General features: G+C 46.6%; 1 protein-coding gene across 1 annotated transcript in view; it reads left to right on the top strand.

The window, feature by feature from the left end:
• Nucleotides 1-19,198, top strand: part of Vwf (von Willebrand factor) — a 137,184-nt gene that overhangs the window by 566 nt on the left and 117,420 nt on the right. Inside the window, 5 exon segments of the mRNA XM_028892286.2 lie at nt 1,414-1,468; nt 2,314-2,478; nt 13,307-13,409; nt 13,687-13,895; nt 18,241-18,365. Coding sequence (XP_028748119.1) covers nt 1,414-1,468; nt 2,314-2,478; nt 13,307-13,409; nt 13,687-13,895; nt 18,241-18,365 — 657 coding nt within the window.

Below are 19,198 nucleotides of genomic sequence, written 5' to 3'. Positions count from 1 at the left end.
CTGAGGTGTTGACTGGGGCTCCTATGCCTGGACCAGGAGGGGTTTGTTTGGAGGGACGATTCAAAGCTACCTGACCCTAATGTCCTTTCTCTTCGCACTGCTGGGTTCTGCTTTTCTTCCTGAAGAGGCTTCCTGGCCTGGCAGATCTTAGATGGGATTGACAGGCGCTTTCCCTCCCTTCGTGGGTGCCTGCTGGGAGCTCTGGATGCTCCGGTGTACTGGGAGGACAGGAGAGAGGGACATCTGCTTTGGGACCCAGTGTTGGCCGTTTCCAGGAACAAAGTATTCTGTTCACATTTATAGTTATCCTTCTTCATTGGTCTGAATGGGCATCATCCCCAGTCTGCCTCAGGTGGCACCTTCTGTGTTTCCCGTGACTTTCTTCAGAAGAGAGGGGCTGTGGCAGGGCTCTGACGGTTGGGGGGCTGTCTGGTGGGCTGTGGGGTGAGGCACATTGTAGAGAAGTTTCTTAGGTCCAGGGCTGTTAGACCCCTGTCCCCTTGTCAAGGCTGTTTAGCAAACATTGGTTGAGCATGTACTGGGTGCTGAGTGTCCTTGCAGGTTCTGAGGACATTGGTAAGAGTGACAGTCCCTGGTCTAAAGGTGCTCATGGCCCAGGACAGATGACTAACAAGTACTCAGTGGTGGCCTTTGACTGGTCTCCGAATCTGGGTTCTGATGGTGGCAACAAATGAGCCAGTTCCTTCTCCTCCTAACTGGGTGGTGGCTGAGTGGCATCTCTGCTTCAGCTGCTGCAGGGCTGTGGGGACACGGGATGCCAGGCTAGCCTGGAGGGGAGGGCTGTGGGGACACGGGATGCCAGGCTAGCCCGGAGGGGAGGGCTGCGGGGACCAGGGATGCCAGGCTAGCCTGGAGGACAGAAGAGAGACAGAACTTCCCCATCCCAGCTGGTCCAAGCACTACTGTCTGGAGAAGGTACCCAGCAGTGTAGTGTGGCTTGCTGAGATAGCTGCTTTTAGGCCTGGCACTGCCATGGGAGCACTTTGGGGACTAGTTTTCCATGTTCAAGGGAGGCATAGGGGCCAGTGAGAACACACACACACACACACACACACACACACACACACACACACACACACACACACACACACACACACACACACACTTTTTGTTTTTTTTTTTCTTTGAGATGGGATTTCTCTGGGTAGCTTGGCTGTCCTGGAACTCACTCTGAAGGCCAGGCTGGCCTCAACTCACAGAGATCTGCCTGCCTCTGCCTCCCAAGTGCTGGGATTAAAGGCATGTACTACTACCACCTGTTGAGGATCCACACTTTTTCAACTTAAGAAAATGCCACCCTGCTGGATGCATTGACAACAGCATGTCCTAGCAGCTGTCTCTCTGGGCAGTGAGAACCACCTCATTCTCCCCACCCCCCTTTTTTTTCTGCAGATGAATCCTGCCAGTTTTGAGATCTGGCTGCTTGCTCTGGTCCTCACCTGGCCAGGTAGGTACTAAAAGCTTTATTTCCTTACCCCTGCCCAAGGCTACTGGGAATGCCCCCTTCTAGGACTTGGCGCATGTGTCTGGAGCTCACCCATGCTCCATCTGTGAGGCTCGTGACTTTAAGTCAGTGGTCGCCTCTTAGGACAGTTGTACAGAACGTCCTGTTCCTGATTTACACTCCCCCCGCCCCCCAAACTGAATATATGAAGGCATAGGGTAGCACAGAACTGTCCCATGTGGTGGGAGCACAGGATTGGAAAGATGGAATCCAGGCCTTGGAGACAGTATTTGTTTTCATGTGGTCATCTAGTTGAACCTCTCAGAATGTGGACGAGGGGACTGCTGGTCACAGAGGGACCACTGCACTGGAGTCACACAGAACCAAGAGGACTGGGTTCTAGGCCGTCCCCTCCTCACTACACTGCTTGTCCCACCTTCCTTCCCTCTGGGATTCAGAGTTTGGAAATGCCAGTAGTGCCTTCTGACCATGTGCCATGAAGTAGAGCAAAGAGATAACTGCTGGAATGCCACCCTGAGTTACTGCCCAGGGATGGACCACAGATGACTCTAATCCTCTTGTGTTTGCTTCTGTAGTCTTAAATTTTTCTACAATGGGCATCATCACATAAGTCAGTAAGTTTCATTATAATGAATCTATGTCCTGGGAGATTGTTTCTCCATTATTGTCATGAGTCTGGGGTCATGCTCAGAGGCAAGGGGGGCCTTGCCTGAAATGGAAAGTACTTTCCTGTTTCTGCTTTCTGTCCATTGCAACCTCATTTCTATGAGGACAGAGAGCTTTGGGCTGATGGTCCCACCATGCTTATCTGTGGGATCTTCCTTCAGGGACCCTCTGCACAGAAAAGACTCCGGACAGACCATCAATGGCCCGATGCAGCCTCTTCGGGGATGACTTCATTAACACTTTTGATGAAACAATGTATAGCTTCACAGGAGGCTGCAGTTACCTCCTGGCTGGGGACTGCCAGAAACATTCCTTCTCCATTCTTGGTGAGTCCTGGGTACTTGTAGCAGCATCTCAGAACAGGGGCAGCTGAGGTGGGGGAGGGTTCCAACTCTCATGACACATGGCAACAGAAAAAGTATTATCTTTTAGTAATAAAATTTTTTTCATACCTGGTCAAATGAAAGGCATATTTTAGTCTTATACATTAATTTGGGTTGAATGACCAAACTGTTTTATGAACTATTGCCTCTCCTAAGTAAGAGGTCTCTCCTGTTCTAATCTAATCTTGATCAACCTTGTTGGTATCCATAGCTTTTCTTCTCCTGTGGAAGCAAAAGCAAAACCTCTTCACCAATTCAGCATATATCCTGGTTATCATTGTGTTTCTTACGAAATTCTGAGACTTCGAGCACATTTTCTACCAATAGCTGATCAATTTCATCATCACCTTATTGTAGAGGGCCTAGTAGACCTGTATGGGATCTGATACGTGTTATATACAAAGGGTGATTTCTATTTCTGATTACTTGTTGTAGTTGAATAAATAACAAAGTTAATTCTGAATCATCTGGAATAAATTCAGTAGTTTCAATACATAAAACAGGTCTTTTTGAGAATCAGTAACTATATTGAGAGGTTCTGGAAAATCTAATAATACCATGAAAAAAAGCATATAATTCTGCTTTCTGAATGTAATCATAAGCACTTTGAGCCACTTATTTTTTCTGACTTGTAATCTGCTTTTCCTGATTTATTTGCATCAGTATAGAATGTAGACGCTCCAGAAATTGGTGTTCCCCATACAATATGAGGAAGAATCCAGTCAGTTCTCTTTATAAACTAAAATCTCTTGCTTTGGGGATATTTGTTGCTAATCACTCCCAAAAAATTACTGCAAGATCTTTGCCAATGTTCATTTTCTGCCCATATTGAGAAAATTTCAGCATTAGTAAAAGGCACCACAATTTCTGCTAGGTCTATTCCTGCTAATTGATGAGGTCTCAACTTTCCTTTCAGAATCAATTCAGAAACATTTTCTACATAGGTTTTTAATTTTTTACTCTGTGTGGTAAAATATCCATTCTATGATATTATCTTTTCTCTGCATAAGAATTCTTGTAGGAGAATGAGTAGACAGTAAAAATAACTAAAATACAATCAAGCTCTGGATCCAAGTGATCCCCATGTGAATCCTGTAATTTCTTTTCCACCAAAACCAATTCTCTCTCTGCCTCAGCTGATAGTTTTCTTGGACTATTTAAGTCCTTATCACCTTGTAAGGTTTGAAATAAATTACTTAGTTCTTGAGTTGTTAATCCGATTGTGGGCTGTAGCCAGTTAGTATCTCCCAGCAACTTTTGAAAATCATTAAGAGTTTGTAATTGAGCTCTCCTGATTTGTACTTTCTGTGGTTAAATTTTCTGTAAACCTGTCTTATATCCTAAATAATCAACAGAATCTTCTCTTTGTGTTTGTGTTTTTTTTGTAATCCCCAACGAGGCAAAATTCTCTTTACTTCATCAAACATTTTTCTAAAGTATCTGTGTCTGAATCAGCCAATAAGATATCATTCATATAATGGTAAATTATAGATTGAGGAAACTGTTTACAAATTAGTTCTAATGGCTGTTATACAGAATATTGACATAAGGTAGGGCTATTTAACATTCCTTATAGAAGAATTTCCAATGCTATCTTTCAACAGGCTGGGGATTATTAAAAGTAGGCACTATGAAGGCAAATTTTTGTCTATCCTACTCTCATAAAGGTATAGTAAAAAATCAGTCTTTTAAATCAATAACTATAATAAATCATCCCTTAGGTAACAAAGAAGGCAATGTAATTCCATGCTGTAAAGAACTCATTGGCTGAATCACCTTATTTATGTCTCTTAGATCTGTTAACATTCTCCATTTTCAGATTTCATTTTAATAACAAATATAGGAGAATTCCAAGGACTGGTCGATTCTTTAATATGTTGAGCATTTAGCAGTTCCTGTACCAACTGTTCTAATGTCTGTAATTTTTCTGATGTTGAAGGACAATATTCTACCATTTAGGTTTGTAAGTTAACCATTTTAAAGGTAGGGCTATTGGTACCTTGAAAGATCATCAGCTGTTATGGCCTGCTTATATATGACCTAAATAGTTGGTGACTGTCCTTGAGAATGCATTTTAATATTTTTCTCGAGGCATATATTAATTAACAGTTTGTTTCTGTGATTGGAGGAATGTTAATTTGTGTTTTCCATTGCTGCAACAAATCACATCCCCATAAATTCATTGCTATGTTAGCCACACATGGTTTTAATTTTTCTATCTGTCCTTCTAGCCCTATACATTCAACCTATCTTACACTTTGTTTACCTGAGATAAAGTTCCAATTCCTAAACACTGAACATTTACCTCTTAAAGAGGCCAATCTGGATGGTAAGATTTTGGTGAAATTACTGTTACATCTGCATCTATGTCTACCAATGACATTTATTTGTATTTTTAGCTTTGGCCTTTGATCATTTATAGAAGTTTTCCAAAATACTTGTTTTTTGGTCTCTCTTGATAATTTTTTTTTTGTCTGCTGAAGCTGTTCTGTCATCCAGAGCAGCATGGTTTTTTTTTTTTTAACAACAGGTATCAAGTCTTTTAATTTCCCCATGGAGGGGTTTCCCCAATGCTGACAGGGAATGATTGAGCCAAATTTGACATGGGGGCCTGCAAGAGGCCCCCTAAGGCATTTCCCAATGGGAAAGGATTATTTTTCCTGTCCCATATTGATCTGCATTCCTTAGTCCAATGCTGGCCTTTGCCATACCTTCTGAATATTCTAGAAGGCTGGGGCCTTTTGTTTGGATTATCTCTAGAAAAAACATGTTTTTTAGGAATGTCTTGCCTACAGTCCCTTTTCAGATGACCTGGTTTACCACAATTAAAACATCTGGCTGGGCGATGGTGGCACATGCCTTTAATCCCAGCACTTGGGAGGCAGAGGCAGGAGGATCTCTGTGAGTTCAAGGCCAGCTTGGGCTACAGAGTGAGTTCCAGGAAAGGTGCAAAGCTACACAGAGAAACCCTGTCTTGGGTCGGGGGCAGGATCTTTTGATTTTTCTTAAAATGTTTAGAAATCACTTCTCCTATCCAAGAATCATCGTAAATATGAGAACCAATATTGGCCAAGCCCTTGCAGTCCTGCAGCCCACTTCTAAAATAATCACTCAGAAGCTTATATTAATTATAACTGCTTGGCCATTAGCTCAGGCTTATTACTGACTAGCTCTTACACTTAAATTAACCCTAATTTTTATTTATGTTTAGCCATGTGGCTTGGTACCTTTTCTCAGTTCTGCCTTGTCATCTTGCTTCCTCTGTGTCTGGCTGGTGACTCCTGACTCAGCCCTTCCTCTTCCTAGAATTCTCCTTGTCTGCTTATCCCACCTATACTTCCTGCCTGGCTACTGGCCAATTGGCATTTTATTTATCAACCAATCAGAGCAACACACATTCACAGCATACAGAACGACATTCCACAGCATCTTGGTTACTTTTCTATTGCTGTGAAGAGACACCATGACCAAGGCAAAGTATAGAAGAAACAGTTTATTGAGGCTTATAGTTCCTGAGGGTGAACCCATGACCATCCTGGCCAGGAACATGGATGCAGTCAGGCACGCAGGCATGGGTCTGGAGCAGTAGCAGAGGGTTTACATCCTGACTTGCAGGTAGGAGGCAGAAAAAGGGAGTGAGAGCTAACTAAGAATGCCATGTCTTTTGAAACCTCAAGTCCTCATCCCCAGTATGTCACCTCCTCCAACAAGGCTACACCTCCTACTCCTTCCAAATAATTCTACCTAGCATTCCACTAGGGACCAAGTATTCGAATATATGAACCTATGAGGGGCATCCTCACTCAAACCATCACAGGGTGTCTGCTCCACTCAGCAGGCTGGGAGGCAGCAGGCTGGAATCTTGCATAGCAAGGAAGGGTCTGAAAGAACTAGAGTACTGGTGAGGGGAAGTGTCTTAGTCACTCTTCTATTGCTGTGAAGAGACGCCGTGACCATGGCAACTCTTATAAAGGAAAGCATTTAATTGGGGCTTGCTTGCAGTTTTGGAGGTTTAGTCCACTATCCTTATGGTTGGGAGCATGGTGGTACACAGGCAGACATGGTGCTGGAGAAGGAACCAAGAGTTCTATATCCAGATCCACAGGCAGCAGGAAGAGAGACACACTGGGCCTGGCGTGAGCATTTGAAACGCCGAGGCCCATCCCCAGTGACACACTTCCTCCAACAAGGCCACACCTCCTAATCCCTGTCAAGTAATGCCACTCCCTAATGACCAAGCATTCAAATCCCCGAGCTTATGGGGGGTCATTTCTACTTAAACCATCACAGGCAGGGATATGGGAAACAAGGATTGGGTGGCCTGGGTCACAGTAACAAGGCAGGAGCTGCAAAAAGCCAGAGGCATTCTCGGGATGTAACAAGATGGGGAAACCGTCCTGAGCACTGGACTGTGGGGTCCCACCTCACTGCAGAGGCAACAGCTAGGGACTGGTTTAGGAGAGGAGACTCTCTCCCTGCCCCTAGGAGGCAGGAGCTCAGGCCTGTCACTGAGGTGGCCCCACTGTGCATTCTAAGCGGAGCTCTTCCTACTTAAGCATCACGGCAGAGAGGTACAGACATCCTATCTGTTGACTGTGGGCATGGGTGAGTCAAAATGGAGGGGCAGGAGTGATAGAGGATGGTTTAGACTGTGTTTTTTTTAAAAAAATTATTTTTATTTGTGTGTGTGTGTGTGTGTGTGTGTGTGTGTGTGTGTGTGTGTGTGTATGTACATGTGCGACTATATGCCATGTATATGCCAGAGCCTGCAGATCCCTGGAGTTACAGGCAATTATGAGTCACCTGATAGGGGTGTTGGGGACCAAACAGAAGTCCCTGGAAAGCAGTGAATGCTCCTTAATCTGAGCCATCTCTCTAGTCTTGACACAAGGTTTTGACGAGGGAAACAGTATCACTTCTCTACCCCATGGCTTCAGATGCAGGGAGGGAGATATGATGCCCTGGAGGGTGCTGCCTGGGCTCTGCCTGCTTTAGCTTTGTTCGGCTGTGACCCTGCGTGGAGACAGGTCAGTAAACAGTACATAAAGACGCTTAGGACCAGGCATAGAGTTCACATTCTGGGCTCTGGGAACCCAGCAAGCATATTGAAAGAGCTCCCTTTCCCCACATAAGCCCAACTCGAACTTCCTCCTCTACTAAGGGAGCCTCCATAGCCAAGGAAACTCGGGCTGTGTTGCTGTCTCTGGAATGCCATTATGACCCCCACCAGGAAGGCCCCTGCCTCATCTTTCCGTTGACAGGACACAATACCATGAAAAAGCAAGTTAAAGAAGGGTTTCTTTTGGCTAGAACTGGTTACAAGGGTCGTCACCATGTCAGGAGCATGAGGCAGCTGGTCACATGGCATCTACAGTTAGGAAACAGAGAGCAACGAATGCTTGTTGACAGGGACTTTTCTTCTTTTTGTTGAGTTCAGGACCCAACCCAGGAAATGACACCAATCACATTTAGGATGGGGTTTCCCACTTCAATTAACCCAATCAAGACAGTTCTTCTCAGGCACGGTCACCACACCAACCTATTCTAGATACTCCTTCCCAGAGGCTCCTTTTCTGGGTGGTTCAGAGCTTGTTAAGTCCACAACTGAGAGTCACCACCACGTCCACTTTGACTCCTTGGCTCTGGTTGGCACGGGGTTCATCAGCTTGGGTCAGCCAATCGGCTCATCTTCCCAAGGACTCGGAGGCTATGCCCCTGCGGGGAGATGGAAGCATAAGAAGAGCCATATACTCACGTCCCTCCTCCGTCACCGTCCCCAGGGATGCGGCACGGTCTCTCCAGCTGCCTGTCTTTAAGATTCAGGTGTTCTGAGACTCAGTTGAGATCGGCTCTTTGAAAATGTGGCCTGTTATCCAAACTAAGTTACAAAAGCATCTGGGTCATCACAGGATGTCTGTTCATTGGATTCGCATGTCAGAGTCACACACTGCTGGACTTCTGTCAAGGTCAGATCTCTTTCATGGTAACCCTCTCCTACCACCACACAAGGTTGTAGGAGAGGCCCAGCCTCATGGGTTACTCTTTTCTTCATTTTGGTACCCAGGGGGCACTTAAGATCCAAGGAAGGTCCATGTATTTCCAGATGTCCCTGTTGACTTCCACTAGTTTATGATTCTTTCTCATGACAACTTGCTCTTCTCAAGGGGCAGAGTCAATCTTCTGGAAGCTGTTGGTCAGAACATTGTAGAGCAAAAACACTTTACTGTAGATTGATTGCATTTGCACCCAAATCCTACTGTAATATCAGAAAGATGGTGGTTACTGTTTCTGTTGGTATTAGTGGTGTGTAGGAGGTGGGCTGGAGTGGTGTTGGGGAGGGGACCAGAGCCCTGGGTCAAGGGAAGGAACCTAGACCTTGGGCCCTGGGTTTCGTTTATAGGCCTAGGATCACTTTGTGCTCAATTGTTTTCCAGTGGCATCCTGTTTCCTTGGTTCTAAATCATTTACATTCCTGTCTGGGTGTTTGTGGGCCTTATTCATATCCTGGATAAAGTGTTTATGTCTGTTCATGAAAGCCTACCTGATACCAAGGGGAGTCCTCCTGTGAGTGAGGTCCCAAGCCAAGGGTTCATGTCTTCCACAGTCAGCATAGGGGCCACAGAGAGACCAGGAATCAGAAAGCCGATTCCTCCAGCTTTGTAGAGCCTTCTCTTCCTGAGTTATAGCCACAAGGTCTGGCTCCCAAATTAGCCTGAGGAGAGCCACAAGCAACCGGAAGCCTGCTTAGTCATTTCCACAGTCCGAACTTCAGCGTCTATGTTCTGGGTCAGAGCAGAACCAACCGTGTTAGGAGTCTGGACAGATGACTCCCTGCTCTAGACTCCCTGACACAGTGGTGTTCCTTAGAAATGCAGATGGCTGAGTGCCTCACTGACGTTGGAGAATGTCCCCCAGGACTCAAGCTTCCTGTAAGCTTTCGAGGAGGCTGGATGCCTCCTGCTCCCACCCATGGGGTGAGGGCTGGCTGCTCACTGAGCACCTTGTACAGTAAGTTCGAGGCCAGCTGGGAGCCTGGCTGGTTTGTCTTTCTTCTTGGGTGGACACCCAGCCCTTCCTTTCCCAGCAGTGCTAGGAAGTGCGACTTTGGAGGTTTGTCGGGTGTGGGGTTCCCTTTGGGGGTCAGTGGACACTTTGAGCAGCCTGCTTTCCTAACAGCTACACAGCAGCTGCAGCAGGGAGAGGAGGCGAATGAAATGGAAAGAATTTCCCGTCGGTGTCGGTGGTCCTCTGAACCCACTGCACTGAGAGATCCTAGTTAGGCAGCTTCGTCTTGTAGGAGGGCGTGAGAGCGGGATCAGAAGACACGAGAGTATGCTCTGTTCCAGGAGAGTAGTCAGGATGACCGTTCTCTCTCCCCGCTTGTTCAGGTGGCCTCTGAGACCCTCCCCACTCTCATACTGTGCCCTCCAACCCCCTCAGATCCGCTGGCCACTCCTGCAGTGGGTGTGGGCCACCCGCTCTGAAGCCTCCTCACCTTGCAGGGTTAGGAACGCCACAGGTTCTCCACAGTTCTGCCTTCACTGGAGGTCCCAGTGCTAACCCATCCTGACCCTACGTTGTTCATTTCCACTTGTCTCCGAGTAGGAAATGGGGCCTGGTTACCATAAGCTAAACTATGCACTTCCAGACCACAATTGTAGCGGTAGGTGAAGATCCTGGGCCACCAGCTCTACCCTGCTCCTGCTCATATCCTGCCCACCTTGACACTACTGTTCCCTAGACTTCCTAATTCCTGTCTTCCTGGGGTCCTGATCAAGTCCTTCAAATGTTCTGTGATGAGGGCTGGTGACTCTCAGGGTCACCGCCTCGGGGATCCACATTCCACAGCTCTTATTACACAAAGTCAGTCTGTCCCCTTTCCTGTCACTTTTATGTGTAAGGTGATGTTGACACAACTGGCCCTCTCCCTTTTGTTTCAGACAGTTATGCTACATAGCTCAGGTTGGCCTGGAACTTGTGATCATCCTGTTTCGGCCTCCTTGAGTGCTGGGATTACGTACCTCACTTTATCTTGATTTTGTTTCTGTTTTCCTCAGACTTTCTTTGTGTATCAATCAAACTGACCTCATGTTCCTCCTTCTCTTCCTTCTCCTCAAGTCTGAGTGCCCCCTCACCCTTCATCCTTCTCTTGGGAAGGGTGGGAGCTCTCATGTTCCCCAACATGGCTCTGGGGTCCTTCTTGTTTGATTTTCTTCTGCTGCTGCATTCTGGGCTGGCACAACCTTGTACACAGTGACAGTGACCTCTGAACTTCCCATGACATCTTTTAAAGAATTGTTGGTTCACAGCTGTGTGGCCATGGCATGGCCCCAGCTGCCCAGGGGCTTCCTGTGCATTTCCTAGCACCACCCCTAGCTACAGCTTCCCTGGCTCACCAGTTCCCAGATATCTTCCCTACATCCCCGTAGGAGGGAGAGCCTGTAAGAAAGGCCCACAGGGAACCGTTCCTCTTTCTAGGAGGAAGGTGCCCTTTACACCTGGTGGGGTTTCCTAGGAAACGGAGACAGAGCATCTTTGTCCACCTTCACCATGAGGTTTGGGATGTGAGGGAAGAACAGACCCATGAGGAGACAAGCTAGAGATCATAAGGGTCACGGGCATCCAGAGGGAAGGCGACAAAGAGGTCCTTGCACTGTCTCATTGCCGGTTCTGTTGGTGTGCGGTGTTGGGAATGTAAGCCTCAGGCTAGCCTAAGATGGGCTTTGGCTTTGGACCCACAGCAAATGCCTAGGGACAGGAACGATCCTTGAGAGGGCTAGCACACTGGAGCTTGATGCTGTTTATCTTTTAAAAATCATTTTAGTGTGGGCATTTCCCAGCACATAGAGAAGCTAAAGTAATAGGATATCCATGCACTTACCACTGAAAGTCTACCATGACTGTTTTATCTGCCTGTCATCTATGGTCCTGGATTGTCACTGCTTAACTGCTGCTGCCAGAGACTACTCACTCTCTAGAACTATTCTCAGGCTGAAGAGAGGCTCAGCAGTTAGGAGTCCATGCTGGGCTTGCAGAGGACACATGCACACCACCCCTTTTAACTCTCACACATACATGTAATTTAAAAAAAATCGGTTTTCAGTGAAAGTGCAGAGCAGGTCGGACCTTCAGCTTAGAAATGTGTGACTGGGCTGAATGAGGACAGTTAGGAGATTGGAGTTGGCTGTGTTTTCTACTCCAGCATCATTCTGTAAAACAATGAGCTGAGCAGAGGAGGTGTGGTCCCAGATGGAGAAGGACAAGACAGAGAACACAACGATGAATGTGTTCAGTTGATTTCCTTGTGGACATTTTAGTGGTATTTTCTCTCTCTCCCTCCCTCTTCCTCTTCTTCCTCTTTCCCTCCCTTCTCTTTATCTCACTTTCCTGCATCATTATTTACTTGTTTATTTATTTACTCATGTGTGGAGGTCAGAGGATGTCTTGTGGGAGTCAGTTCTTTTCTTCTGACACATGGGTCCTGGGGATCCATCTCAGGTTGTCTGGCTTGGCAACAAGCGCACACAGCTTTACACTCTGTGTCATCTCAATAGCTCGCTCTCCTGTTTTCCCAGAAGGTTGGATGAGCATCCTAGTTTCCAGTTGGTAACATTTTGGTTTGGCCTGTCCAGCCTGGTGTAGGATCTCAATTCAAATTGGTGGCCTTTTACGTTTTGTTTAATGGGTTTGGCACCTCTCTTTTCTCCGGGCAGTGTTGCTGGGAGGTTCTACAGAGTCCTGCCTCTTCAGGGAGTGAAGAAGCTCTCTCTGTCTTTGGCTCATTCATCAGTGGTCCCCACTCTGGTGGCAACATCTTAGATCAACAGACCTCCCCAAGTCTTCTGTGGGCATGGCTCCATAGGCTTCCTTGCCACTTTGCTGAGGAGTTGGAGGCCGCAGCCTCCATCCCTCTAGGAGAAGATGTAGATGTACTTACTCATCCCTAAGGCTCATCTTCCATCCAATTTCTATGCCCTGTTCTCTGTAAAGTATTTGATTTGTCTTGGCCAGCTTCCCTTCTTGATTTCCTCCAATTTCTGTCTCCAGGGCTCCAGACTCAGGTTCTCTATTGACCCTTCTGCTTCCTTTATCTCCTACACAGCCTGTTATCTTTGAACATCAACGGCCCAGACATTGTGTTTCTTACACATTAACTCCAGATTGCTAAGTTTTGAGAATGCTGTGGAAAATGCCTGGCCAGTTTCGCACTCTTTCATCCCAGCTTCCATTAGAGCTGGTGTTTGCCCCTCACAGCCAGGCCATTGACAGAGACCACTTTACCAGGTGTTTGGCCATACAGATATCAGTAGTGGAGATACCAGTCATTTACTGAGTCCCTGCTAAAGTTCCCCCACACTCTTTAAATTTCTCACAGAAAACCACGCACAGTTAAACAGTGGGACTCAAGTCTCCATTTAGACAAACATCACATAGATTCTTGCTCGGAGCCTCCTAAGATGACAATACTATGGGAAAGTATTGAGTACCAACAGCTCACACTACTTGTATTTGTGGTCATTCAAGGTGAATCTTATTCTTACACCAAGATGACAAACTCCCAGAAGGACAGGGTGATACCTATGGGAGTCCACTGAGGGTCATGTATCCATCCCTTAGTACTTTCAGACAATTAGTAAGATGAGGGAGTGGGATTTTCAGAGATTTTTGTAGCTCTTTGGTTGAGTCTTTTGGGAGAACTTTTCCATGGAAATTACAGAGGTTATAGTAACAAATTTATTAATTTTGGGGGGTACTTTTTTTTTCCTTTCAGGGAACTTCCAAGATGGCAAGAGAGTGAGCCTGTCTGTGTATCTTGGGGAGTTTTTTGACATCCATTTGTTTGTCAATGGCACCGTGATGCAGGGGGACCAAAGGTAAGTCAGAAACTCAGGGTGTCTGCTGGAAAGGACCCCGGAACTCTTCTCACATGTTCCTCACTTCATCCAAATTTAAATGCAGAAAACAGGGCCCAGAGACATAAATTATATGTGCCCAGGGAAGCAAGTAACAGGATGGCTGAGGGCCAGGTCTCTGCAATGATGATCTAGAGCCTTGATCACTGAGCCTCGCTGTCTGAAGCCTATAACCCGGGGTTGGGTAGGAAGGCTGGCAAGATCCAGAAGCCCAATGAGTTTGCCCTTTGCCCTCCAGCATCGCCATGCCCTATGCCTCCAAAGGACTCTACCTAGAAGCTGAGGCTGGGTACTACAAGCTTTCCAGTGAGGCCTATGGTTTTGTGGCCAAAATTGATGGTGATGGCAACTTCCAAGTCCTGATGTCAAACAGACACTTCAACAAGACCTGTGGGCTGTGTGGTGACTTCAACGTTTTTGCTGAAGATGACTTCAGGATGCAGGAAGGTAAGCTGTTGTTTGAAGTGTCTAGAGCTTTCAACCTGCTAATTTGATGGCTGCTGGCTTTTCATAATCATTGATTCTCTGCTTCATAATTTTGGATTGTGAGCTCATCTTTAGAAGGGTTTTATGTTAAAATTTCAATCTGCAGCCGGGCGTTGGTGGCGCACACCTTTAATCCCAGCACTTGGAGGCAGAGGCAGGCGGATCTCTGTGAGTTCGAGGCCAGCCTGGGCTACCAAGTGAGCTCCAGGAAAGGTGCAAAGCTACACAGAGAAACCCTGTCTTGAAAAACCAAAAAAAAAAAAAAAAAAAAAAAATTTAATCTGCAATGAATTTCTCCCTCCCTCCCTCCCTCCTCTCTCCCTCCCTCCCTCCTCTTCTCTTCTCTCTCTCTTCTCTCTCTGTCTCTCTTCTCTGCTCTCTGCTCTTCTCTCTCTCTCTCTCTCTCTCTCTCTCTCTCTCTCTCTCTCTCCCTCTGTCTCTCTAATTTCTTGAGACAGGGTTTCTCTGTGTAGCCCTGGCTGTCCTGGATCTCGCTCTGTAGACCAGGCTGCTCTTGCACTCAGAGATCCACTGCCTGCCTCTGCCTCTCAAGTGCTGGGATTAAAGGTGTGCACCACTTTGCCCGCTGAATTATTGACTCTTTAAAGAAGCGTACATCTGAATCCCAAGCCCACGCGAGGCTTTCTCCTTACTTCATGTTTCCAGGGGAGACTTTTCTCCCCTCCTATCCTGAGCCCAGGTCAAGGAAACAAACTTTTGTTTTTCTATTTTTCATAGAAGATTGCTTTTCTGGTCAGCTTTCCCACAGGGAGCATCCTTGGAGGGTCACCTTCATGACAGGGTCTCACTCCACTTCCCCTATCATACAAGTTCAAAACTCTCCTTTGGAAAGATGGCTGCCCTCAGTCTAGTCCTTGGACTTGTCTGTTCTGGTTCCCATTTTATCCCCGTTGTTCTTCCTCTTCTCTCCCCTCATTTTTCTCCTCTATCTTGGAATCATCATGTCTGGTTTTTATGAACTTATTTGTAGCTTCGGTAGAACACTGGAGTCCATTGTGGTAGTGTAGCTCAGACTCTTCTAATCTACTTTATCAGAAAAGGAGGTCCTAGTCCTCAGTTATCTTTCTTTCTTATTGTAGGACACACACACACACACACACACACACACACACACACACACACACACACTCATCCTATATACCTGCATATTTATACATATATACTTATGTATAAAACATTATGCCATGGGAAAGAAAATGGTATTTGTTGGCAAAAGTGATATTTTTGGAACTATACCCAGAAAGAGATTCATTCAGTTCAGTTCTCATTTCAGACCCAACACTATTTGTCCACAAAGAAAGTTAACCTCGTTTCTGACTTCAGAGTGTCCTATCAACTTGCTTTGTTTCTTGATCTCCGAGATTCTCCTCCCTTAAATAATAATATTTATAATTTCATCTATTGGACACCCTTCTGCTTCACTTCATATTTAGACATAAAGTTTCATACTATACAAAATCAGGGCTGAAAAAAAAATTGAGGCTGCCTAGTCTAACTCTTCCTGTACAAATAAGGAATTAGACACCCAGGATGAAGCCAGATCTCACAGACTGGTAGGAGGAACTTCCTACCCACATGAGATCTCTTCTCTCACTCTTCCTTAAGATGTGATGTGAGTGGGTACCAAAGAGCACCTATCACAGCGTCCAGTACACAGCGGACACCATACAAGTGTCAGTTCTCTCCATTGGTCTAACCTAGTCTACTAGTTTCCTCTGGCTCCCAAGACATTGTCACAAACCAGGTGGCTTCTGGCAGCAGAGGCTTATCATTTCAGAGTTCTGGAGAGCAGAGTCCCGAGTCACAGCCTGGGCAGGGCGGTGCTCCTTCTGCAAGTTCTAGGAGAGGGCGCGTTCCTTAGCTCGCCAGGTCCTGCTGCATCCCTTGGCATGTAGCTGCGTCATTCTGGTGTGGCCCCCATGTGCACCTGCATCTGATTGCCCTCTACTTGTCCGACTAAGGTACACATGGCTGCACACAGGGCCCACCCAGGTAATCCCAGAGATGTGCCTCCTCCCAAGACCTTTAGCCGAATCACTCAATTAGCTGTATAATATGTATAGAATATTTTAAAAAATGAGCACATCATCGAAGGAGGAATTCCTTTTCTTCTCACCAAACCCTGGATGCCAACTGATTGTCAAGGCCTCCCTTCTCTTTCCATAGACACAGTTTATTTTACTCCCATGTGCACTCCTTGAGCCTGAGTCGACCTTCCCGGCCTGGCTGTGTAAGAGACTGCTCGCCTCGACCGTACAAAAATAGCGGATAGAAACTACCACCGTAATAAATATCAGCAAGGCTGTCGGCGGCACCTCTGCTGCAGGCTGTGGCCGTCTTTAAGTCTCCTGTGGTAGCCGGCAGCAGCGTGAATTCTATAGGCACAGAAGCACACGGACATTGAAAATGAGAACCTGGAAGGCACAGGGGCTAGGGGGTCCCAGGACTCATGTCACATCCCTACCTTCTTTCCACACAATTGTTCCGAGCATCCAGAATCCGCCAGATCAGAAGGCAGAGCTACACACACACCCGTGCTCTTTCTTCATTAAGGGGCTCACAGTTGAATACTAGCCCAAAGGTTGATGATGGTGGAAAGGAACCCAAAGAAAGATGAGTTTTCTGGAGAGTTGCTAGGGTGCTGAACACGGAGAAGCGCACACACCCCACCAGGTTGGAATGGGGAAGGAAGGAGAGCTGTCTCAGAAAGGTTGGTGGTTCTTAAGCTCTATCTCCAGGGAATGAGTGGAGACGGTCGAAGTGATAAGAATGTGGGGCTGCGCTTGTCTCTATGACAAAATGTCTGACGCCAACAAGGAAGAGAAGGAAGAGTTTGTTTTGGACTCACAGTCGCAGAGATTTCGGTTCACAATCCTCGGTTCCATTGACTCAGGACCTTGTGCCAAGCTAGAACATCATGGCAAGTGGCTGGGTGTTTCCTGGGGATCTAGAGAGAGGCATCTCCAGTGTGTTGGGCCGTGGGCTGCCTAAATGCTGGCCTGCCCTGTCCATTGGGAACCTGTGTAGAAGATCCTGCTCACTTCATGGCAGACAGGAAGCAGAGAGAAGGAACACAGGGACGTGTCAGGGCAAGGACATGCTCTCAGGGACGCACTGTCTCCAACTAGGCTAGGCTTCCATCTCCCACAGTTTCCAGACCCCTCCCCACCACAAATAGTACTACTAGTTTAGGACCAAGCCTTGATCACACAAGCTGGGGGTGAGTGGGCATTTTATACTGGAACCATGACAAAGGAGGAGGGAAATGGTCCATACAGAGGAGGAAGGGCATTTCAAGGCCTGGAGAAGTGAGGACGCGTGGCATCATTTGCTTCTTCTTTCTTTTAGAATGTTTTAGATATTAAGTCATTCAACTGCACACACATACATAGAATGAATCGCATCATTTCTACCCCCTCTCTCTCCAACCCCTTGTGTGCGTCTGCCACTCCCTTCCGCCTATGACTTCTTCTTTGTTGTTACACACACACACACACACACACACACACACACACACACACACACACGCACACACGTCTCTCCTGCCGAGTCCATTTAGTGTTGCCCTTGTGTGCATCTGTTTAGGGCTGACTATTTACGACTGAATAGCTTCTCAGGGGGCTCATTCCTGGTCAAGATGGACTCTTCCTCCCTCATCAGTCATTGATTGCCTGTAGCTCTTCATCTAGGCATGGGAACTCGTCAGATGTCCCCTGTCCATGCTGGCATGTCACTGGTGCTGTCGCTGTGCTGGTCTTGTTCAGGCAACCGTATTTTTGACCCGTCATGGCAGCAACTTCTCTGTCATACATAGAAGACGCCATCTCCCAACAGACTTCCTGGGCCTCTGGCTCTTATGCTCTTCCTGCTCCTCTCTCGTGAGGTTCTCTGAGCCTTAGGTGTATGTAGGGGTTGTGTTGTAGAGGTATCAGGTGGGGTTGGGTCAACTGTCCTCTGCATTTGGACCAGTTGTGGATTTCTGTAATGATCTCTATCTGCTGCTCACAAAAGCTTCTCCGATGACATTCCCATCATCTTTCATGTCCCCTCCTTCAATGTATCTATCCCTCCGACCATGGTGGGTCAACTCACTGAGCACTGGCTGAGCTCACTGCCCGTGCACTGTGGTGTCATGCCGAGTACTGTATGAGATACCTGTAGTTCAAATGCCTGTGGTCCAATCTAGCAGGAGTTGGACTCAGGTAATAACTCTCTGATAGCTTTCATGCAGAAGTCTTGGTACAGGCTTAACTGAAGCATCATTTCTGGGAACTTTTCTCTGTAGGGGCCTTGACCTCAGACCCCTATGACTTTGCCAACTCCTGGGCCCTGAGCAGTGGGGAGCAGCGGTGTAAACGGGCGTCTCCTCCTGGCAGTCACTGCAACAGCTCCTCTGGGGACATGCAGAAGGTAGGTACAGTCTGGCCTGGTTGTGGTCTGCATGGTGTGTGGCTCCTGGAATTAAGCGAAAGACTTGGGTTCATGGTCTCTTTCTCTCTTCAGGGGTTGGGTGGGAAATGGGTCTCTCTGGCTGTTCAATATGGAGTGCTCATGGGTCTTTTTTTAATTGAAAACTTATTTTGGCTAGAATTTTGTCTAATTCTAATATTTTCTGTGGCCTGTACTTTCTTTAAAAATGAGTGGTATGGTCAGTATCTCCACTCCTTTGTGTAGCAATAACAAAATACATGATGCCAGACAATGGAAATTATTATAGTCCTGGAAGCTGGGAATTTCCAGGATGAAGGTGCTGGTGTCTGTTATCTGGTAAGGGTGTTCCCACTATGTCAATCTTATATTGCCTAAAAGAAAAGGAAAAAAAAAAAGAAAAAAATGGGCTGCATTATTCTTCCTACAGAAAGGTTACCCACGTTATTCTACCTGCAAAAAGATTGCCCAAATCTCCTGTCTACAAAAGGGTTGCCCACATCCCTCTGCCTATAAAAGGGATCAGCCACATCCCTGTACCACCTGTAGGTCCTTTACTACTCCTTCTTCAGGAGCTAGATCTCACAAGATTCTTAAGGTTCCTTTAGTTCTTAAATTCTTTATTGTGTACATTGGTTGTGTCAAAATATAGTAAGTTAATACATCTCAAAAATATTCAGTGTGTGTGGGATATATACTTTAGGTGGTGTTAGCTGGGGATTGTAATGATCTCTCTAATAATAACCCAGAATTCTTCCCCAGTAGAAGCCAGATTCACCCAAATCTGTACAAAAGTAAATGAATCCACCTCCCCA

The sequence above is a fragment of the Peromyscus leucopus genome, chromosome 3, assembly GCF_004664715.2.
Source record: "Peromyscus leucopus breed LL Stock chromosome 3, UCI_PerLeu_2.1, whole genome shotgun sequence".
Lineage (NCBI taxonomy): Eukaryota > Metazoa > Chordata > Mammalia > Rodentia > Cricetidae > Peromyscus > Peromyscus leucopus.
This window is presented reverse-complemented; position numbering and strand designations above follow the sequence as displayed.